We start from the raw sequence: 23973 nt of genomic DNA on the forward strand, positions 1-23973 counted from the left end.
ATGGTGGCACACACCTGTAGGCATAGCTACTTGGGAGGCTGAGGCAGGAGGATCACTTGAACACAGGAGGTCAAGACTGCAGTGGGCTATGATTGCCCCACCGTACTCCAGCCTGGGTGGCAGAGGGAGAACTCATCTCAAAAAAATAAAAATAAAGATGCTGTTCTGAGTGAGCTCATCTGACATGAGTACAGATAGATAAAGAGAGTAAACATAGAGAAGAAAAGGGAAGACTTAACAAAGAAAGTGCCTGTTTTCATTTCTAGATTCCTTTGTGTATGTACACTTCAATCTCCCTCTATATGAATAAAAGAGATAACAACAATGACAAAAATAACGATGATAGCCAATTCTTTTGTAGTACTTACTATATGACAGGCACTCTTTGAAGTACTTTACACGTTAATATATTAATCACATGCAACCATATGATGTAGGCACTACTATTCCCATTTTACAGCCAAGAAAACAAAGGTGCAGGGAGTTTAAAGTCATTTGCTCAAAGTTACACAACTTGCATGTTGTAGAGCCAGATTCAGCCCAGGTTGTCTTGGTTTCAGAACCCATGTTCTCATTGATATTCTGTATTTATATATACAAAGCATAGAAATCATCAAGTATCATTTATCAATATAATTTGCAATTTTGTGAATAACAGTAATTTCAATTTTGAAATATCAGTAATTTTGAATTGCTAATTGTTCAAGCAAATATTTTTGCTAGAGTATATTTATATTTCTACAAGCCTGTTTAATACAATTTGCACTTTACATTCAAAAGTAAATTCAGCAAATGTTTTAGGATACTACCCTTGACTAATAGTATCGCACAGTGAAAGCACAGACTCTGAAGCCAGTTTACCCGGGCTCAAATCCCAGCTCTGTAATTTTCCAGCTATGTTGGGAACATGACTTTAACCTTTTCCTGCCTCAGCTTCCTCATGTAAAATAGTACCTTTCTTATGGCCTTGCTGTAAAGATTAAATGACTTAATATTTGTAAAGTACTTCAAACATTATTCATTACATAGGTGCTGTAGTAGGCCTGTTAGTTAGGTCTGTTAAATAACTACATCTAACATGTGCATAACTCTAGGTACAGGAAGTGAGGTTTCAGAAAAAGCAAATACTCTACTCTGTGCAGGTTAATTACTTATATTCAAAAGTAATTTTTAACCCCAGTTGCTCAGTGCAAGTTAATTACTCATACTCAAAAGTAATTTTTAAACCCCAGTTGCCTAGGTTACTCTGTTTCAGGAACCAGGAGTTGAGAACTGGGAAGTCAGAAGCAGGGTGTGAGAGGTAGAATTCTAGGGGCAACACTACAAAGTCATAAAATGGAAAAGTCAGCAATTCTAAGTTATGAGATCATAAAGGCACCAAATATTCAGACAGATAACCCAATAAAAAGAGAAATGCCTCTTAGGGTGCATATTGTCTTAGAAATTGAAATGAGGCTGGGGTGAAGTGGGATAGGGTGGGAGAAGATACGAAATGTTTCTGGGGGAATTTAGGGAAACTAGTAGAGTGCTTGTTACTACTCATCTAAGATGTTTAACTTGGCACTCTATTGCCTTTTTGATGTGATATCTTGATTGTTTTATTTTAGTGCAGCTGTATGATTATTTAATATCTCTATGGGTCAGTTACTTTAACAGTACCTTTATAGAATTGTTGGGAGTATCAAATGAGTTAATATACATAAGTGCCTAGAACAATGCCTGGCACAGAGGAAGAAGAATGTCTTTGTTCTTATAGATGTGTTCATAGGTTCACCACATTCCCTGGCCCCTGTGTAATCCTATTGTTTTTCTCACTAAGAAACACATTTTAAAATAATTAAATGCACTGGATTTTTCACATAACTTTTCACTTAATGAAGAGTCAAGTCTTTAGCTCATCCAAAGCAATAAAAAATCAACATAAAAGCAATCCAAATGATACAAGAATTTGAATACATTTATGTTGACATTTCAGTGGGCAGATAAAATAACAATTTCTCAGAGGCCTCACATTTTATTTTTGAAAGTATTTCATGTGCTTTATAAAATTATATTGATGAGTACAGTAAACTGATGATAAGTTAAATTCTCTAGGAGAGAAATTAATTGCATTTTAGTAATAATTTAATTGTCTGAAATTGCCTCACCTTTTGATGAAGTTACAGAATAGTATTTAATTCAAATAGTAGATAAAATAAAGAATATTACTTGAAGCATTCTTGAAGATCATATTGTCCAACTCTATAATACAACCAGTGATGTAAGTCTAAGTTCCAGAGAGGTTAAGTGGCTTCTTGTAGGCGTAGTACCTAAGGTGAGATGAGAGCTCCTGATTCTTAGTTTGTTATTCTTTTCACTGAATAACAGTGAATTAAATGAACTAACATTTATATCATGGTCTACTTACTAATTTTTTAAACATAATAATAATCAACATTTATTAAAGGCTTACTATATTCCAGGGACAGCATTAACTGGTTTTATTTTATTCTTGTAAAAACTCTATGAAATAGGAGCTATTTTAATCTGCATTTTAAATATGAGAAAATTGAAACTTAGGGAAGTCAAGGAACCAACCTATGATGCCAGGGAGCGGATGAGCTGGGATTTGAACACAAATCCCCTGGCTCCAGAGTTCACACTGTTAAACACCATTCTATACAGTTTCACAGTTAAATGGGGCCAGACAAAAATTGAAGCCTGGATTGTATGCAGATCTGCAAAATGGGGATCATAATAGAACCATATTTCCTCACTAGTAAAACGGGAAAAATAGTAGTACCTATCTCATAGGGTTGCTGTGAGAATTAAATGAGTTAAAATAGGTAAAGTTCTTAGAAGAATCTCACACAGTGGACATTCAATAAATGTAAACTATCATGACTATATTTCTTTGAAATCTATTAAAATCTTTCAGGGTTCACTTATAAGGAGATTTGTCCCTCTCTGAAACAGATCATTTGAGAAAGTCCCATGTATATATGGAGGTGTCCAAGGAATAGATTCATACCAATGTATTCTTTTGGTGCTTCAGTTGAGTGGAAACTCCAGACATTTTTTCTGAATAATGTTCTAACAATACAAGAAGGGGAAGCTATGCAGTGTGCCTAGAATGTGATGAATTACACTCCCACCACCCCCCCAAGTTGTGCTGATAAATGTGCAAGGGAAAAGAAAGTTAGAAAGTTGGGTAAGCAGATGGATTGGTATTTCCTTTTGAGAGAGTTCTGCTGCACCTTGAAATGGGGAATTTATTAATTCATTCAGCAAGGAATGTGTGCTTTTTCCTGGACAATTTTCTAGGCACTGAGGATGAATAAAACATAGCCCTTCTCATTGAGAATCACACAGTTTATATGATGTAGGCAAATATATCAGTGATAAAATTACTGTAGCACACAAGAAGTGGTAAGTGAACCAATTAGTTTCAAACAAAGAGTAATGGGAATCCTGACCAGCCAGGGAGCACTGCCTGGAGAGCAGGGAAGCTTCATAGCGGAGATCTTTGTGTTGGCTTGGGAAGCCACGTATGAGTTTCTTAGGCAAGGAAGATAGGAAAGTGCTTTCAGACAGAGAACCACAGGTAAAGATAAAGCTCGATAGGGAAAACATGGTGTTTGGGTAAAGGCTGTGTTGAGAAGGGGGTAAATAACACTGGAGAGGCTGTGCAAGCATCAGTTTATGAGGGGTGATTCCAAATGGGGGCATTAGATTGATCATTTTTGTGATTTAATATAAGTCTGTAGGCCATGTCAGCTAGTAGGAGGGGCACCAGATCGATAACTGTCACATTATATAAGATGAGGGAGTGAGAGGTGATGAGGGTCTGACTTCAAGGCACTGGCAATGAGGATGGAGAAGCTGAAGGTGAGAGATACCTGAAGCAGAATTGGTAGAGTTTGATCACCAGTTGTCTATGGAATTAATTGGTGGAAAGTGAAAAATTGAAATTGATTCTACTGTTCTTGTTATTTATGTAGGTAGTGAACAAGGATAATGGAGCAGATGTTTGCAGGGAAGCTGATGAGTTTAACATGTGCATGTGGCTTTGCTTCTGTTGGCACTTAACAATTTCTTTGCCTTTTAATTTTAGTTTTCAACATGTATAAATCTTGTCTACCCAATGAGATTATAAATATTTGTTGACTGAATGAATGAATGCAGGCTAGTGATGGAGAGAAGTATGTTTGTGTTAAGAGAACTTCCATGTAGATATACCACGAAAATAGGTGTGGAATTGAGAACTCTCTGCAAGTGGAATGTCTGTGGGGACTAGTAGTATTGTTTAAGGTAATAAGGTAATAAATGGGAATGAGGTGGGCTCTTAGGCGAAGTTGTAGGGCATGGCCAGGACCTGAAACTGGTAGGAAAGTGTCTGGAGAAGAAGCAGTTATCATGGTCAGTGCTGTGATGATTCTTGGGGTCACATAGTACCATTTATAATCTGACCTTTTCATTTAGTACTTAGCACATGACTTTGTATCACTCTTTATGTGTGTTTGCATTTGTGTGTCATGGCAGGAACCATGGTTTGGTCTACGTCATCTAGGCTGAATGAACAATTACTAAGTTTGTTTATTTGTACATAGAAATTCTAGACTAACAATTTTAGTGAACAATCTTGTGTTAATGAAGTATGTATAATTCAGGATAACATTTTTACAGTTTCGTTGAGTCCTTTGGGCTTTTTAAAAATGAAATTACCTCTGAGGGAATAATAAAGCATATTACTAAAAAATGTGGGCCTGGGAGCCAGACTGTCCAGGTTCAAAATCCAGTTTTCTATCTGTGTGACTCTGGCACCTTACTTGAATTCCATATGCTTTGGTTTCCCCAACTGTATGAAGGAAGCAGTAATATTTCTCTTACAGGGTTTTGTGAGGTTCAGATAAGTTGACCCATGTTGATCACTTAGCACAGGGCCTGGCACATGGCAAATGCTCTCTGAGCTGTAGGTGTTACTAGTGTACTCCACTGACAGTGCCATGGAGAAAAGTGGCCCACCATTTAAACATGCTTTCTGGATATTTTAAAGAAGTGGCTATACAGAGGCAGCTTTCTCCTCTGTCACATTGTACTTTGTCTACAGTGTGTGGGGCCAGAGGCAAAGTCACATGTTGCACAGCCTTGAGGCCAGGTTGTATCTCAGCCTGCACCCACACATAGGTGACTGTCCTGGGTATGTTTCACTTTTGTTCCCATTTTGTCCTTACACCAGCCCCTCTAAGAGAGAGAGAGGGAAATTGAGGCCCAAAGGCAATATAGAGCTTAGGATAGAATTCATTCATTTTATTCTAAGCAACACTTATTTTGTGCCTACTGGGTGCCAGGCCCTGGGTCTCGAGAGATGAAAGATGCACCACCTTTTTCTGTCCAGCATCTCTTCTGTATGGAACATTTTTGCCTAATTTGTGTCTCGCAGGGTGAGTTATGTAATGCAGCCTCTCTCTCCTGCCCCCATGTGCTCACTTCCTGAGGGCTTATTGCATCAGATTGACTTTAGTTCCCAGGAGGCTCCAGCTGGGGAGCTGAGGTGCTGCTGGTGCCACCTTCTCTGAGGAGGTGCTGTCCTCAGGAGTCTGAAATCAAATGATTGTGACAACCTCAGTGTTAGCAGCTATGGTCACCTTGAAGCTAGCCCACTGTGACCCATCTCCATCCCTGCCCTCCACCCATCATCCCATACCTTTGTCCTGAGGCTTACACTGCCTCTGTTTTTTTTTTTTTTTTTTTTTTTTTCTCCAAAATGCTGTTTTAATCTATTCCTTGAGCCATAGATGAAACTAGGTGGCTTGGAGCCTGTGGACCTCAGATTGTCACTATTCTAGATGTTCTCCAATTTCCCTGCAAGCTGTAAAACTCATTAATCCCATAATGATTATTTAGGGCTGATTAAAACATAAACTGTATTGCTATTAATGCTTGCTATGCCATATTTATATTCTCAGTTCTCTATATACTTTTCATTGAGTAGATTTTGTTCTTTTAAAGAAGATATGTGTCTTAAGCTTTGGAAGACACTTTTAAGCTTAATGTACAGGAAAACTTCATTTGGTTCCTTGCTCTGATTAATTTGTACTCTCTTTTCTCTCTGACCCACAGTTTGGGGATATGGATTCCTGTCAGTGACAATTATTAATCTGGCATCTCTCCTCGGATTGATTTTGACTCCACTGATAAAGAAATCTTATTTCCCAAAGATTTTGACCTTTTTTGTGGGGCTGGCTATTGGGACTCTTTTTTCAAATGCAATTTTCCAACTTATTCCAGAGGTAAGGATGTTGGCTATTCGTTTCTGTGAATAATTGTTTCTTTTGAACGTTTTAGCACTTTGTATGTTTTTAGCCTCCATAATTCTTACAGCATTTTATGGTCTGGTTTATAGTGTCTTGGATAAGAGAAAGCTGAATCACAGCAATTTTAAAGGCTTGTCCCAAGCTGCAGTGGATATCGGTATCAGAGACAAAATTAATATTCTAGGAGGCCAGCCACTAGGACGTGCTCAGACAGCTCTGGGACACCTCAGAAGGCCTTAAAACTTTATTTTGCCTTGCACTTGGCAAATTTAATTTTTCCACACACTGTTTCATTGTTTATTTATTTATTTTTCTAAAGAGTGTGCAATGTCAAATGTACTGCAAATGTCAAATGTAAATTTATAATTTTTTTAAGATATACCACTAAATTCCCTCATATATTTACTACAGCTATAAGTGACTAGAGAGTAAATGAGAGCATGGTTGACAAACCTTTTCATTTTTTCCAACTATGGAAAAAATATCAGTTGAGGACTAATAAATAAATAGCAACTTATTTTTTTCCTTTGATAAAATGTGTTATTGATCTGATCTTGACTATAGTGCACACTATTCAATTTATTTCAAATCTGTGTTGTGCCCATATAAGGAAGAGAAATGGAGGAAGGAAAATAAATGAAAGGAAAAGAGAGGCAATGTTGAAGAGGAAGGAAAGGAGAAAGAGACTTTCATAGAAGGGATCCACAAAGGGGAACTAAAGAAATATATGTATACATGCACCCACAATGCACACACACAGGGAGAGACAAACCCCATACAGAAAGAAAATACTAATAGTATTTCAGGGAGTACCACCCTCATCTCATAATTTTTGGAAAATTATAACTAAAGCTTCCTTTAATTTTTCGAGCTATACATGAAAGTGGGTATATAACTTTTTAGAGTTATAGATTTATTATCATTATTTGATCTAGCACCTAAGATAATATCTATTTCAAAGCCTCAATTGTAGAGATAAAAAATATTAAAATTTAGGGTGATTAAATAATTTGATTATAGCTTTACAATCAGCTAGTAACAAAGCTAGGATGACAGTACAGATTTTCTGATTTAAAAGAGTATTAGATACATAATATATTTAATATGATATAATATATGTATTTATTATCTCATCTGCTTTACGGGTCAAATTAAATTAAATTAAACAAACTAATACTGTATGAGGACTAAAGACTCTACATTTATGATGTTAAGGTTTTCTATTTTATTGAAATTTAACAATATAAAGAATCTGTCTTTGTTATAATATCTCGAATTTCCATGGAGTTTTTTGTAGCAAAATTATTTTCGTTTTCTTATTTCACTTTATTCTCATAACTTCAATGTTAGGTAAATGGAACAGGTATATATATATATTGCCATTTTTGCATTGTATAAACTGGCACAAAGAAGTTATTCAAATGAAGATGCAGCCATGATGTCTCCCCAGAGGCAAACATAGGACAAGAACCCAGACATCTTCTATTCTGCATCAGAGGGGAGATTCACAATGTGTGGAATGGTGTAAAGTTGTGGCTTTTCACCCATTAGTCTCTCCTCTGATTCTATTTATTTGAAGTTTATGTGTCTTGTCTGTTAGGAACATCTTGACCCTTTATAACTTCAAACTCTAACTCCAGTTCTTTGTCCTTTAAACAAAGAATTATTCCATTCTTATTGCTGCGTGTGTGTGAAAGAGAGAGAAAGTGGTGGCAATTTTAAATCTTCTTTGTGCTTTTATTCTTGGTCCTAGGCCTTGATTTATTTACCTTTTTAGAATTTATCACAGTTCTATGGGTATAAGAGGAATTCTCTTGGGAAAACAGTACTCCAAGTGGCCTGCCATATTTGTTTTAGAAGTTTGACTCTGGATATCATGGACTAATACATTACTTTTAGAGACAGTAGGTAATCAATATCTCATTTATCTTCATTATCTAGACCTAATATTGTATTCTAAAGATGAGAATCAGTGCTTGTGCTTTACTGCTAAAAGTTTACTCTTTCAAGGCAAATATTGCTGTAGGTGTTATAGGTGGGAAACTAAGATTCTCTGGTGGCTTTATTTAATGAGACTTCTAGTTGTAAGATTTTTGTGCCATCTCATACAGTTTTGTCGTTCGAATTTCAAAGTTTTTGTTTTGTGATTTTTGGCAGCGAAGTTTCCAATATTACTTGGATGTGAAGAGAGACTTAGAACTTTGGTGAGAATTGTATTCTGGTATTATTTTCCAGAAATCAAGTTAAATTTCTTGGTTTTACTTGAATTGCCCTTTTTTCTCCCTTAGGCATTTGGATTTGATCCCAAAGTTGACAGTTATGTTGAGAAGGCAGTTGCTGTGTTTGGCGGATTTTACCTACTTTTCTTTTTTGAAAGAATGCTTAAGATGTTATTAAAGACATATGGTCAGGTAAATGGACTTTATTTAAAACATCCAATATTTTACCCCCTAAAGCTACTTTATATACGCAAATAAAGATAGGAATTTTATTCTTAGAATTATGAGAATGGTCCAGTTATTAGGCTTGTGAGTTTAAGGAGAACAAAGAGTCAATATATTGACAAGTATAAGATAAATACTTGATTCATGTTGTAAAATTTGGAGTTTTTTTTTTCAAGTACCAGCAATTTAATATTGAATAACAGATGTGCATAATTCATATTCTATTCATATTCATCAAAATAAGAATGTATACGTGTTCTAACATGAACAAACAGTAACCGCAGAATCTATTAAATGAAAATACATGTAAAAAAGAGTAATTTTATATATCTAAAAAGACTTCTTTACATACAGAATAGACATACAATTTTCCTCTTATAAATAAAAAGCAGTAAACTCTATTTCCTTGTCTGTGTGAATCATCTTTTTTCTTCTTATAATCTCTTTGGTTTTTGTTCCCATATAGAATGGTCATACCCACTTTGGAAATGATAACTTTGGTCCTCAAGAAAAAACTCATCAACCTAAAGCATTACCTGCCATCAATGGTGTGACATGCTATGCAAATCCTGCTGTCACAGAAGCTAATGGACATATCCATTTTGATAATGTCAGTGTGGTATCTCTACAGGTATATGTTGATTCCATTTTTCCTTGATTATACTGCATTCTTTATACTGTGTAAACATGACTGTGTATGCAGCTAAGTCAGTTTTTGTATGTTTATATATGTCAGACTTATTCCTATATATGTGGGGTAACTGGAATATAAGTCTGCATTGTTTTTCCACCTTCCCTCTATATGTTTACTCTAAACAAGTGAGTTAAGAAAGAAATTGTGGATCACTGATCTGGGCTTCATTATTCTCTATTCTCTAAGATTATTTACTATATGAGAGTCTCTCAATTGCATTTATACAATATTATATAGCAAAATTAATTCAGAGCATTTATTTTACAGTTCTTTGAAGATCCAGAATCAAATAATCCTTTGATTGATTTTGAAATTGCAAGAAGAAAGATTTGCAAATTATTAAAATTGTTTTTATTGATTGACTTACAATTTATTTTTATATCCACATCTTCTAAATAATATTAATAGGCACAATTTCTTGAGCAAGTATCATATACCAGGTAATATGCTTAGCACTTGATTATTTGATCTCATTTACTTTTTATAACAACTACTCAGTGTAGGGATTATTTCTTATGTATTAGAACTATATTGGTTTCAAGTGATAGAAATCAAACCAAATTATATATGCACAAAGGAGAACTTACTGGAAAGATACTAGATGACTAATGGAACAGCCAGGCTACAGGAAAAACAAGAACCTAGGAACCACTAGAACCACTAGGACTCTCCCTCCTTCTGTTTCCTGCCTCTTAGTATCATTCTTTTCTTTCACTGTAGGCCATCTTTTCCATAAGTGGGATACATAGCCACTAGCAATTCCTGAGATTTGTCTTATAATTTCAGCTACTAGAAGGAAATTGACATGACTCTTTCAGTCCTAAATCCAAAATCTCTGGCAAGTATCTTCCTGGTCCAGCTTTAATTAGATGATCACTTCTAGACTAATCTAAGTGCTTAGAGGGCTGGGCCCCTTTAATGGTATCAAGAGAATGTGGATGGAGTAGAGGAGTGGTTATCAAAAAGGGATGCTGAGAAGATAGTATCACTGGTGTCTACAACAATTCTCGTTTGACAGATGAAGAAAGTGGAACTTTAGATGTTAAATAACCCCTCCAGGTTTACTCAGCTAGTGAATGGCAGATCCACAAGCTATATAGTTAAACATGATATAAAAGTGAACAGTTAAAAACAAAATAAAAAGGAAAGCCAGCTAAGGGGAAAAAAAGCAAAAAAAAAAAAAAAATAGAGCAATCTGGAAGAGATTATTATGGCAAATACCTGAGTTTCCTTCTGGAAAGAAAACATGATTGGTCTATGCTTCTCTCCACCTGATTAAGGAAAATCTCGTGTATTTGAAGAGCCAAATTCTGTGTTAGCACTAAGCTAAGAGGAAATTATTTTTTGCAGTGTAATGAATGATGCTTTCAGCCAAGAGTTTGCAAAGAATCTGGAAATGTTCAAGTATATAATTTCTTACAATAATAATTACAGCTAACATTCATTAAATGCTCAAGGACTATGCCTAGAACGTTAGATGAATTACTTCGTTTGATCTTCCTAATAACCTAGGGGGCAAGTGCTGTTGTGATTAGGAGAGTATGACTTAGAGAGGTTAAATAGCAAAAGATGCATAGTTCCTAATGGCAGAGCTTGGATTAGTACCAAGGCTGCCTTATACCGAAGCCTGTGTTCTTATGTACTTTGCTGGACTGCCTTCCTTATGTTGCTGCTCTACTGTAAGCAAGATGACAACATCAACTCTTAAATATTTATTTTTTGTAGTGGGGAAAAATAATTTGACCCAAGGATATTGCTTTCTGAGGATATATTATTTAATGCGAGGCACAGCAGAGAAAGCCTAAAGAGTAGTAGTTAAAACCCTTCCTTATACCATGTGTCTAAATTCTAGTTGCCTTTTGCAAGCTTTTGGCAAATACTGGATTATAGTGAGATTGTGGTTGAACTCTGACAAGTCATTCGAGAGGTGCCGGTCAGCTATTTTGCTCATTTAAACATTGATTAATAATTCTTTAGAAACCAGATGGCAGAGGGATAATCTGCCATGAAATTTGGAGCCTAACTTGAATTCTTGCTCTGATGGAAGATTTTCCTGTATCTTTCCAGAGTTAACAAGATAACTTTAGGTAGGGCTACACTTCTACAGAGAAGGAGCTTTGAACCTGGTCCAACCTTGAACAAGTTCTCCCCTGGGATCCTCAAGTCCTGTAACACAAAGCACGGAAGAGATACAGTTTGAGATTTAAAATTTTTAAAGGGCTGATCACCTCCTTGACCATACTAGAAGCTCAGTGTGACCTCTCCTGATTTCAGGAGAGTTCCTTCTGATGAACCTGCTAGGGTAAACTAGCTGCTAAATGTGCCTTGAGTATCAGAATGAGCTGATAGGAATATTTATATTTAGAAAGGAATATGGCTGTCAAAGCCTTCAGCTTTTGTGAGAGGCTAAATTTTTTTTTAAATCATAATTAACAAATAAGTTTAACTTCTCCAAAGTTATATTTTAGTTAAAGCTTTAAGGCTTCTGATTTAGGATTAGCTATGGGCAGAAGACATGTTTGCAGTAAATCTAAGCACCATGACAAAGATGAGGCCCTCGACATGATCCTGTTTTACATAATTTTGAAATACAATCAGAAGGCTGTTTTTACTCCACTTATGACAGTAATGCTTTCATTTACTTATTCAATCAACATTTATTGAGTTCCTGTTCATTGTCCTAGGCACTGGAAATTCAGAAGCAAATTCTCAAGGAGCTTACAGTTTATTCAATGGAAACACAAAATATAGAAATGAGCAAAACAAGGAAATATCATATAGTAATAACCTACTTTGATGAAACTAAAGCATGGTGATGTGAGAGTGATGTGTGGGAGCTTCTTTTGATTGGTCAGCAAAGGTCCCTCAAGATGTCAGCAGGGAATTGTATAATGAGAAAGAACCAGTCATGCAAATATCAGGGAAGAAAATATGCTAAAGACTTTGAGAATAATCAAACAGGTCACACACAAGGGACCTGGAAGCTGAATGGTAGTGGACTTCCCCACATCAACGCTGGAGATCAGTGGCACAATTCCTTCAATATTCTGAAGGAAAACAACTGTGGAATTGTAAACCTAGGTAAACTACCTATCTAGCGAGAGGGAATAATGGAACTAAGATTCTGGAAATACACTTCCAGGAATAAGAAGGCAGCTGAAGAAAGAAGAGAAGGTGCGTGCCAGGGTGACAGCCCTGCACCAGGCCTTGAGATAATAGTTTTGATGCTAATTTCTTATGGGGATTATTTTCTCGCTATTTTGGTTGAAGGTATAGTCTCAAATAAATAGACATTTAAACAAATTGAGCAGCAGACTGCAATTTTCAGTTTTGTTTACATTGCACAAAAAATCAAAAGAACTGAAATTTAAGAAATAAGTAGGTCTGGATATTGCTTTAAGAGAGTAAGTATTACAATATAAGTGATAGTGATTTTAATAATAAAATTAAAATACTTTATAATATTTTATATTATAAAAATAATCTAACCTAGGTGACCCCATTAAAAGGATTGAACATGATAATATAACTCAGGTTTCAATTTGAGTTACAAGTATGGATTTAAGAATTTTGTTGACAATCCCAGTTGTCACTGCTTCAACAAAGTTTTTCCAAATTGAAAATAATAAGGAACTCTCTAAAAATTACAGTGAGTTAAGAAAGGTGGTCTAATTGGCATTACTATCAATAGAATGTAAATTATGTGAAAATCTAGATTATAAAAGCATAATTTTTGATCTTGCTGAAATGTAGAAAGAACAAAGACATGTTATAGAATACTTAAGCTGTATGACTTAGGAATGTATTTATTATTCATCCAAGCAATTCTGGCTCATTACAGAATACTCAGCTAAGCAATAATATTTAAATTTAGAAGTCTCTGGTGTTTTATCTGTGTTTAGTCATATAAAAATCATAGTTTTACACATATGTTTTTATTTTGTTTTCATGGAAGCATATTTATCACAGTGAAATAATAGAAGATATTAACATTTAACAGTTAGCTTGATTATAACTTTTAAATATTTAGATGAAATGATTTGAGAGTTCCTTAATACCTTTGCTCCAGGCCTAGTAAGTGTGAGGCACAACAGTCTATGTGGCATGTGTGTGTGCACCTGCATGCTTTTTGGGGAAAAGTGGGGGTCATAGAGGGGTAAAAAGGAGGATGTAGGAAAAAGAGGGGTGCACAAGATGCTGTTTCCCCAGTTATTCAGTTATTGTTACTAGGTAATGTGTCACATGTCACCTTGTGACATGCTTTGTGTTTTTCTCTTTGACGTTCCTGTGTAGCCAAGTGTGGAGTCATTTCAGTATCTATGCAGCCGGGTGGGGCTCCCCAGCCCAGACACAGCCTTGGTGTTTGTTGAATGTTGGTTGCCGAGGAATGTTTGGTACTTTGGGGAGGGTGTCAGCTCTTCAAGGCCACTAGAGGGCCCCTGGAGCTCATTCCTCCAGCTCTCTTTTTATGAAATTTCCTGTGCTTTCATTTAAGAATAGATACTATTAAATATAAAGTGATTTTTAGAAGTTGATTATTGTGAATTTTATGTGTAAAGTTGAGGTGCAATAAAATAGAATTTAGCTGCAAAGTGTGGATATGTTAGGGAGATTTTCTTTGCTGATGAAGTGACACTGTATGAATAGAATGCTAACATTTCTGAGGTGGTTGGGCCTCCACGAGAGTTTAAATACACACGATTCATTCAACAAGTATTTTTCCAGTACTTAACATGTACTTGGCACTATTCTAAGTGCTGGCACAGAGGGGACAGTGGAGAGGAGATGAGGACCCAGAGCAGTTTTCAAGAAGTAACAGATGAGGTGAGACAGCAGAGTTCAAAGATTCCAAACTTTCCACCCTTCCATAACATGACTGAAATATTACACATTTTGCATAGAAAAATGGAAAGCACTCTTTTTTTTTTTAAAGTATGAAATACAAAAAAACTGACTGGATGCTCTGTGTGTACATATATGTCTACCGGTCTTTTGGGTGGTGTGTTTTTCTCCATTCTTGCCTGGTGGTGGGAAGAAGGGTAGAATATTACTGGCTATCACTTGGGAAGTGGAGTGGGAGGAGAAGGGGACTGAGGCACTAAGGATATTTGACATAACACCCCTTTCTTTAGTACTGTACTTCACAACAGTCTTCAGTTTGCTCTGTGTCCTTGAATTGAGGGTCTCTGTGGTTCACTTTCCCCAGGGGTAGATCTCCAGTCATCATTTGGGGTGGCTGCCTTGCCACATTGGCTTGTAAGGAAGGGCTTGAGATTCTACTTGTTCCGTAAATAGACTTGAAGCCACTTCTCTTATGTTTAGTTCCGGTCTTTGCCCTCTGCCTTCAGAAGTACTTGGTGCCTCTAATCCCTGAACTTTTTTGAGGTTCTGGGTCCTGCATCACTTTGCTTCTTGTTGACTTTCTTCCTCTGTGAAGTCAGTCAGAACTTGCCTTCCTCTTTCCGTCTTCCAAAACACAAATCTCAGTGCTGTCATGTTGTCTCTCATTCCTCCTGTCCTTGCGGCTTTATGTCTTCTTTATTCCTTTATAAGGACATAGCTTCAGGAGGGCATTTCAGGAGGGACTAGAGATAAATATGTATATCTGGTCCGCACTATTTCACTAAAAGACCATTTACTATTTTAAATCATATAGTTCTTGAACATCACAAGATTTAAAAACAGAAATTAGTTAATTTCCCCTATAACAATTAATTAAAATAGAAAACTATACAAATAATAAAATGACATAAGAAATTATTTCCACTGATCTTGATTGACTAGTACTTACATAAAAACAATAACTAGAGGCAGATGATATAGCCAATCATGAGGAGAAATTCTGGGTTGTCTTTGCTGTTAGTGGAATTTCTCTCTCACTGGGTCTATCTCAGGGCATCCCTGCCCTGGACAGGTCATTTTATCTGGCTTTACTCTATGTGTTGCTAAGGTCATGAAAATTGGTACCTGAATCCACTGAATTTAGCCTACTTTCATTGATATGAAGTACACTTTTATTCATGAAAAACTGTTCTAAAGTTTTTTTTTATTCACAAAATTCTTATTTCTTATTTTCTTACTTTAACAAGGAGACTGAGATGATTATTTGGAATCTGTGAACTCTGCCGTCTCACCTCATTACTTCTGTTACTTCTTAAAAAAACTACTCTGGGTCCTCATCTCCTCTCCACTGTCCCCTTTGTGCCAGAACTGGTGTCCTTTCTCCTTTTTAAGGCCAGTTCCTCTAAATATTCTCATCTTTCCCGTGGCCTCTTCCAGTTTTGTTTCGTTTTGTTGTTTTAGGGCAGGGTCTCACTCCATAACCCAGGCTGGAGTGCAGGGCTTAATCAGAGCTCACTGAAATCTCAAACTCCTTAGCCTCAAGGGATCCTCCCATCTCAGCCTCCCAAGTAGCTGAGACTGCAGGCACATGCCACCATGCCTGGCTAACTAAATTTTTTTTTTTTTTTGTAGAAATGAGGTCTTGCTATGTTGCCCAGGCTGATCTTGAACTCCTGGTCTCAAGTGATCCACCTGCCTTAGCCTCCCAAAATATTGGGATTACAGGTGTGAGCCACCACATCTGGCCTGTTTTCATTTATCTTTCCTGAATCTCTCCTTTTCCCGTGTCTACAAACATGTTCCATCGTTTCTAACCCAAGGTATTGTTTTTTTCCTCAATCTGCTACTCCCCAAGTTTTCTCAAACCTTCTTTCCCACACTGTCCAACTTTCCTAAAGATTGGCTAATTCTGAAATAAGACTATATATGTTAGACATATTCTTAAATGCTTTACATATATTAACTCGTTTAATCCTCACAGTAACAACCCTGTGAGGCAAGTACAATTATTATTTCCATCTTGCAGATTTGGAAACTGATGTACAGAGAACGTAAGGAACTTACCCAAGGTCGCACAGGTACCACATTAGGATTGAAATGCAGGAATCCTGTTTCCTGGTCTGTGTGGTTAACTGTTACCTTACACTATACTGCCTATTGTTTCCATTTATTAACCAGCCTTCCTCATCATCTCCTTACATGCTTAATCATGTACAGTTTCTAAACTCACTACCTATTCTCTGAACTTTCTTTTTAGAATAAAAAGAAAGAAAGTGGTTGTTCTAGGCAGCATGCGATATTCCTCTTTTTAAAATTAAATTAAATTATTCATTTTTTTTGAGACAGGGTCATTGTAACCTCAGACTCCTGGGCTCAAGCAATGCTCCCACTCAGCCTTCAGAGTAATTAGGACTACAGGCGTGGGCCACGAGCTATGTTCCTAATCCTCATTCACTCTTTCTTCCTGAGCCATTCCTATAGTTTAACATGTGAGTGAGTACCTATTATGGGCTAAATGCTAGAAATATAAAGGCAGGTTTTTCACTGGAGCCCCTCCCCTCCATGCTGAATTACTTATGAGGTGGTCTTGGTAACATGATAGCATCCTTGCTCTGTCACCATTTTAGCTGCTGTAATACTTTCCTGGTGCTTCTTCTGAGGCTCCTTTTCTTGCAGGGCAGTTGGATGTGGAAGAGAAGTATAAGCTTTGGAATTGCACAGGCCATTGTCTGCATCTTAGGATTAAAATATGTTGTGTGATTTGGGAAAAAAGTAACACCTTTGAGCCTTTGCTCATCTGTTAAATGAGGAGCAAAGATTCTTAATTTACTGAATTTTTATGAAAGTGAAATAATTTCTTACGGGTCAACTGTGCAACATTGTGTCTGATACATTGTACACTTGTGATAAATATACATCTCCCTCCCTCTTCCATTTGCCATTTTTGTCTTTTCTTAGTTTTTATCATAGTCATCTTATCAAGTCATATCACTTCATCTTTTGCACCTTTGGGAATAGCTTCTAAATCTATATGCTTAATTATGTAAAGATCATCACTTAAAAGATGACTTCTTGTAATAAACCATATAGGTGTTTGAATCTATTTGTATATGTTCCCTCTAGGTTAGGGTAACAAAATGAGAAGATAAAACGTATAGAATTCCATGCTTTCTCATTTTTCTTGTCTACGTTAAAATTTGAGTAGATTTTCTAGAAAGTAAAGCTGGACTTTAAAAGCTCATAGGTAATTTAGTAATAAAGACAACCTTCTGAATATAAATGGCCACAAGCCCGCCTTTGACCCGTCAGATAAATTAAGAGAATTTGGAACATTTACTCTCTCTTAATGGAAGAGAATCTTAAAGTCCAATATAATTTGCTATTCAAATGACGATTTATCAGGCTTTGCACCACAGATTCTCTGTTAGAGCCTTGAAATACCAGCTAGAGCCACTTGCCAAGGAAGGAAAACACTACGTTAAGAACTACTTACTTTTCCAGATAAAAGCACGTCCAAGTTATGTAAATTTGACAAAAGCATTTTATTTGATAGCTAATGTCAGGAGGGATCTAGGGTTATCTGTTGTGGCTCCTTATATTAGCTAATCATTTGGCCAGCTAGTGTATTCCATTCTTGTGGAGGCTGGTGGCATCAACATTTACATAGAAAGTTCATTAAAAAATAAAACAAACATTGGGCCAGGCACTGTTGGCTCATGCCTGTAATTCCAGCACTTTGAGAAGCCAAGGCAGGTGGATCACTTGAGTCCAGGAGTTGAAGACCAGAGTCCAGGAGTTGAAGACAAGCCTGGGCAATGGTGAGACCCTATCTTAAACAAACAAAATGTTGATATTGCCAACTCTTAGGTCAGCTACTATAATCAAATAAGATTAGGTATGAATGTGCTTTTAAAGGTACAAAAATCTGTACTATTTACTCTATTTGAAGAACAGTCAGTTGCTTATGGGTGTCAGTCATGGGCTACTTTGATATCCATATGAAAAGATAACATTCTCATTAATTGTGTGATAAACATTTAAATAGTCAGCATTTTTGTTGAGTTTATAATTTTAATCCTTTGGAATGTGCTTTCAGGTCCATGCAAATATAATTCCAATGTTATGAAGTTTTGAGCTCTGGAGACAATCTGTAGACTTTTAGGTTTTTCTTTTCCCTCTGTGTATAGTTTTTTATATACATATATAATATATATATTTACATATGTACACATATAAACACATATAAAGTTTTATATTCTATATTAATATGTATTATATACATATATTATTATCTAATAAATAGATGTGTAAAAATGGGTCATGGAGTATGCACACATTTAATTTTGCTGAATAACAACAAAATGCTCTCCAGCCTCTTACGTTTGTTTACCTTCTCATGAACAGCAAAAAATAATTCCTGTTTTCTCTTTGTCTTTAGCAATACTTGGAAATTTCAGACCTAAAAAGATTATTGCCAATTTAATAAGTTTGAAGTGGTATCTTTTTCTGATTTGTCTTTCTGATTATAGTGCAGTTGAGCATCTTTTCATATGCGTTTTGGTCATAAGTTTACTTTTATGTTTCCTATTCATCTGTTTTGCACATTTTTAGTTGAGTTTTTCTTCTTAATGATTATGTCTAAAAAATGACATTGATATCTTAATTTAAAAATACCTTATTGCTAAAAAGTGCTACTGATCATCCGAGCTTTCAGCAAGTTCTAATGTTTTTGTAAGTGGAGGGGCGTGCCTCTGATATTGACAGCTGCTGACCAGGGTGGTGGTTGCTGAAGTTTGGAGTGGCTGTGGAAGTGTTTTAAAACAATGAAGTTTGCAACATCGATTGCTTCTTTCATGAAAGATTTCTCTGTACATGTGATGCTGTTTGACAGCATTTTACCCACAGTAGAACTTTTTTCCACATTGGATGCCGTCCTCTGAACCTCTACACTGCTTTGTCAACTACATTTATGAAGTATTCTAAATCCTTTGTTGTCATTTCAATGTTGTTCACAGCATCTATACCAGCAGTAGATTCTGTTTCAAGAAACCACTTTGTTTGCTCATTCATAAGAAGCAACTGCTCATTTATTCAAGTTTGATCATGAGATTGCAGCAATTCACTTCCATCTTCAAGCTTAACTTCTCATTGTAATTCTCTTGCTATTTCCACTACACCTACCGTGACTTCCTTTACTGGATTCTTGAACACCTCAAAGTTATCCATGAAGGTTGGAATCAACTTCTTCCCAACTCCCATAAATGTGGATATTTTGACCTCCTCCCATGAATCATAAATGTTCTTAATGGCATCTTGAATGATGAATCCTTTCTAGAAGGTTTTCAACTTCCTTTGCTGAGATTCATTATAGGAATCACTACTATGGCAGCTACAGTCTCACACAATGTATTTCTTAAATAATATGACTTGTAAGTCAAAACTACTTCTTGACCCATGGACTTCAGGATGGATGTTGTGTTGGCAGGCATGAAAACGACATTCATCTCCTTGTACATCTCTGTAAGAGCTCTTAGGTGACTAGATGCACTGTCAATGAGCAGTAATATTTTGAAAGGAATTTCTTTTATTTTTCTGAGCTGTAGGTCCAAACAGTGGACTGAAAATATTCAGTAAACCATGCTGTAAACAGATGTGTTACCATCCAGGCTGTGTTGTTCCATTTTTAGAGCACAGACGGAGTAAATTTAGCACAATTATTAAGGGCCCTAGGAGTTTTGGGATGGTAAATGATCATTAAGGGCCCTAGGAGTTTTGGAATGGTAAATGATCATTGGTCTCAACTTAAAGTTACCAGTTGCATTAGCCCCAAACAAGAGAGTCAGCCTGTCCTTTGAAGCTTTGAAACCAGGCACTGACTTCTTCTCTCTAGCTATGAAAGCCCTGGATGGCATCTTTTTCCAACAGAAGGCTGTTTTATCTACATTGAAAATTTGGTGTTTAGTGTAGCCACCTTCATCAATGATTTTAGTTAGCTCTTCTGGGTAACTTCTCCATCAGAACTTGCTGCTTCACTTGGCACTTTTATGTCATAGAGATGGCTTCTTTTCTTAAACCTAATGAACCAATTCTGCTACCTTCCAACCTTTCTTCTTCAGCTTTGTCACCTTTCTCAGTCTTCATAGAATTGAAAAGAGGGGCTTGCTCCTACTTTAGGGTATGTTGTGGGTGGTTTGATCTTCTATCCAAACCACTCAAATTTTACTCATGTCAGCAATAATGCTGTTTTGCTTTCTTATCATTTGTGTGTTCATTGGAGTAGCACTTTTAATTTCCTTCAAGAAGTTCTCCTTTGCATTCGCAGCTTGGCTGTTTGGCACACAAAACCTCGCTTTTGGCCTATCTTGGCTTTTGACATGTTTTCCTCACTGTTTAATCATTTCTATCTTTTGATTTTAAGTGAGAGACATGCAATTCTTCCTTTTACCTGATCACATAGAGGCCATTTTAGGATTATTAGTTAGCATAATTTCAATTCTCTTGTGTCTCAGGGAATAGAGAGGTCCTACAGAAGGGAGGAAGATGGGGGAATGGCTGGTCATCAGAGCAGTCAGAACACATACAACATTAATTGGTTAAGTCTGCCATCTTATGGGGGCACAGTCATGGTGTCCCAAAACAATGACAATAGTAACATCAAAATCACTGATTACAGATCACCATAATAGATATAATAATAATGAAAAAGTTTGAAATATTGTGAGAATTGCCAAAATGTGGCACGGAGACATGAAATGAGCACATGCTGATAGAAACATGGTGCTAATAGACTTGCTCAATGCAGGGTTGCAACAAACCTTCAATTTGTAAACATCACAATATCTGAGAAGCACAATAAAGTGAAGTGCAGGAAAAAGAGGTATGCCTGTACCTGTCACTCCTGAATAACTAATAGAAATAATAATGGTGGTAGTTGGTGGTGTGATGCTGGTGGTACCTGTCATGTGCAAGGAATATACCAATACTTTGTAAATATTATTCATATGCAACATTCATTTAGGTATAATTATCTTGATTTTACAGATAGGAAAGCTGAATTTCAGGGAGGTTTAACATCAGAGTAACGATTTGAACTTAGATTTGTTACACTCAGAGTTCTTTTAAAAAAAGCAAAATTACTTCCTGATTCGTATGCTTCTCATCAATTAAAATGACTAAATTAAATCTAAGTATACATTTATTTTTGTGAAAAAATTCATATTTATTTGACTAGAAATTTTTGAGCATGTAAAACTAGAACTTACTGACATAAAAAATAGTTATTGTGTAGTGTGATGAGTACTAGAGTAGAGGCATACACAAGTTACTGTGCTGAGAGAGATGTGGTGTGTGTTGGAGTGGGACGTGATGCAAGTGGAGTGGCGCATATCGGGATGGAACATGATGAAAGCGAAATGGTCAAGGATGCTCTTCTGAGAAAATCATGCTTGTATCCATCTTTACCTTGTATCCATCTTGACAGATATGTAAGACTTTACTGGGATAATACGGTTGGGCAGAACAGCAACTTAAGTGCAGAGAGTGCTTCCAGTCATTGTTTTCGAACATTTGTCATTTTCTAATTTTGAAACATTCAAGAAAGTGGCTATAGAACAATGGTTTTTAATCATTCCCTTAGCCGCTTGATGAAGCCCATTACCTGTTGCAACAGACCTACCAAATTTTGCATACAATTTAAAGGGGTTCATAAACTCACTGATGCTCCTCTATGACCTGCCAGCCAATACTCTCTGATACAGAGAAATACTTGAAAAAGGAACATAAATGCCTACGGGTAAGAGTAAAGGGCACTGGGGTAGCTTTTTAGCTATTATTATATTAAATTCCTACAATAGCACCATGAAATTGGTATTAAGTCAACTTATGGCTGCATAAATTAAGATCCAGTTAAATACAGTGACTCCCTCAAGTTCACACAGATAATAAACAGCAAAACTATGCTGAGGTTCCCTTCTGGGGTCTTGCATCCCAAGCTCATGTTTGCTCCATATACATGATACTAATTTCCTAATGAGAATATTGCTGTAATAAGTTATGATTTCTAACAATTAGCTTACAAATGAACTTTTGTAAAACAACTTGTAGTGAGTTGAGGATTGCCCACATAGTGAAACCTTGTTAGTTTTGATTACCAGTCTGTCATAGCTGATAATTTATGATTTTTTTATTGTACTTTAAGTTTTAGGGTACATGTGCACAATATGCAGGTTTGTTACATATGTATCCATGTGCCATGTTGGTGTGTGCACCCATTAACTCATCATTTAGCATTAGATGTATCTCCTAATGCTATCCCTCCCCCCTCCCCCCATCCCACAACAGTCCCCAGAGTGTGATGTTCCCCTTCCTGTGTCCATCCACGTGTTTTCATTGTTCAATTCCCACCTATGAGTGAGAACATGCAGTGTTTGGTTTTTTGTCCTTGTGATAGTTTACTGAGAATGATGATTTCCAGTTTCATCCATGTCCCTACAAAGGACATGAACTCATCATTTTTTATGGCTGCATAGTATTCCATGGTGTATATGTGCCACATTTTCTTAATCTAGTCTATCGTTGTTGGACATTTGGGTTGGTTCCAAGTCTTTGCTGTTGTGAATAGTGCCGCAATAAACATACGTGTGCATGTCTTTATAGCAGCATGATTTATAGTCCTTTGGGTATATACCCAGTAATGGGATGGCTGGGTCAAATGGTATTTCTAGTTCTAGATCCCTGAGGAATTGCCACACTGACTTCCACAATGGTTGAACTAGTTTACACCAACAGTGTAAAAGTGTTCCTATTTCTCCACATCCTCTCCAGCACCTGTTGTTTCCTGATTTTTTAATGATGGCCATTCTAACTGGTGTGAGATGGTATCTCATTGTGGTTTTGATTTGCATTTCTCTGATGGCCAGTAATGATGAGCATTTTTTCATGTGTTTTTTGGCTGCATAAATGTCTTCTTTTGAAAAGTGTCTGTTCATGTCCTTTGCCCACTTTTTGATGGGGTTGTTTGTTTTTTTCTTGTAAATTTGTTGGAGTTCATTGTAGATTCTGGATATTAGCCCTTTGTCAGATGAGTAGGTTGTGAAAATTTTCTCCCATTTTGTAGGTTGCCTGTTCACTCCGATGGTAGTTTCTTTTGCTGTGCAGAAGCTCTTTAGTTTAAGTAGATCCCATTCGTCAATTTTGGCTTTTGTTGCCATTGCTTTTGGTGTTTTAGACATGAAGTCCTTGCCCACGCCTATGTCCTGAATGGTATTGCCTAGGTTTTCTTGTAGGATTTTAATGGTTTTAGGTCTAACATTTAAGTCTTTAATCCATCGTGAATTAATTTTTGTATAAGGTTTAAGGAAGGGATCCAGTTTCAGCTTTCTACATATGGCTAGCTTGTTTTCCCAGCACCATTTATTAAATAGGGAATCTTTTCACCATTGCTTTTTTCTTTCAGGTTTGTCAAAGATCAGATAGTTGTAGATAGGTGACATTATTTCTGAGGGCTCTGTTCTGTTCCATTGATCCATATCTCTGTTTTGGTACCAGTATCATGCTGTTTTGGTTACTGTAGCCTTGTAGTATAGTTTGAAGTCAGGTAGCGTGATGCCTCCAGCTTTGTTCTTTTGGCTTAGGATTGACTTGGCAATGCGGGCTCTTTTTTGGTTCTGTATGAACTTTAAAGTAGTTTTTTCCAATT

General features: G+C 36.4%; 1 protein-coding gene across 2 annotated transcripts in view; it reads left to right on the forward strand.

Moving 5' to 3' along the window:
- SLC39A8 (solute carrier family 39 member 8) overlaps positions 1-23973 on the forward strand; it is a 90784-nt gene that overhangs the window by 39854 nt on the left and 26957 nt on the right. For both annotated transcript variants that reach the window (XM_063611159.1, XM_055296900.2), the window contains exons 3-5: positions 6103-6272; positions 8585-8707; positions 9207-9371. In XM_063611159.1, the coding sequence (XP_063467229.1) occupies positions 6103-6272; positions 8585-8707; positions 9207-9371 (458 nt within the window). The remainder of the gene's footprint in view (positions 1-6102; positions 6273-8584; positions 8708-9206; positions 9372-23973) is intronic.

Source organism: Symphalangus syndactylus, chromosome 10 (assembly GCF_028878055.3).
Source record: "Symphalangus syndactylus isolate Jambi chromosome 10, NHGRI_mSymSyn1-v2.1_pri, whole genome shotgun sequence".
Classification (NCBI taxonomy): domain Eukaryota; kingdom Metazoa; phylum Chordata; class Mammalia; order Primates; family Hylobatidae; genus Symphalangus; species Symphalangus syndactylus.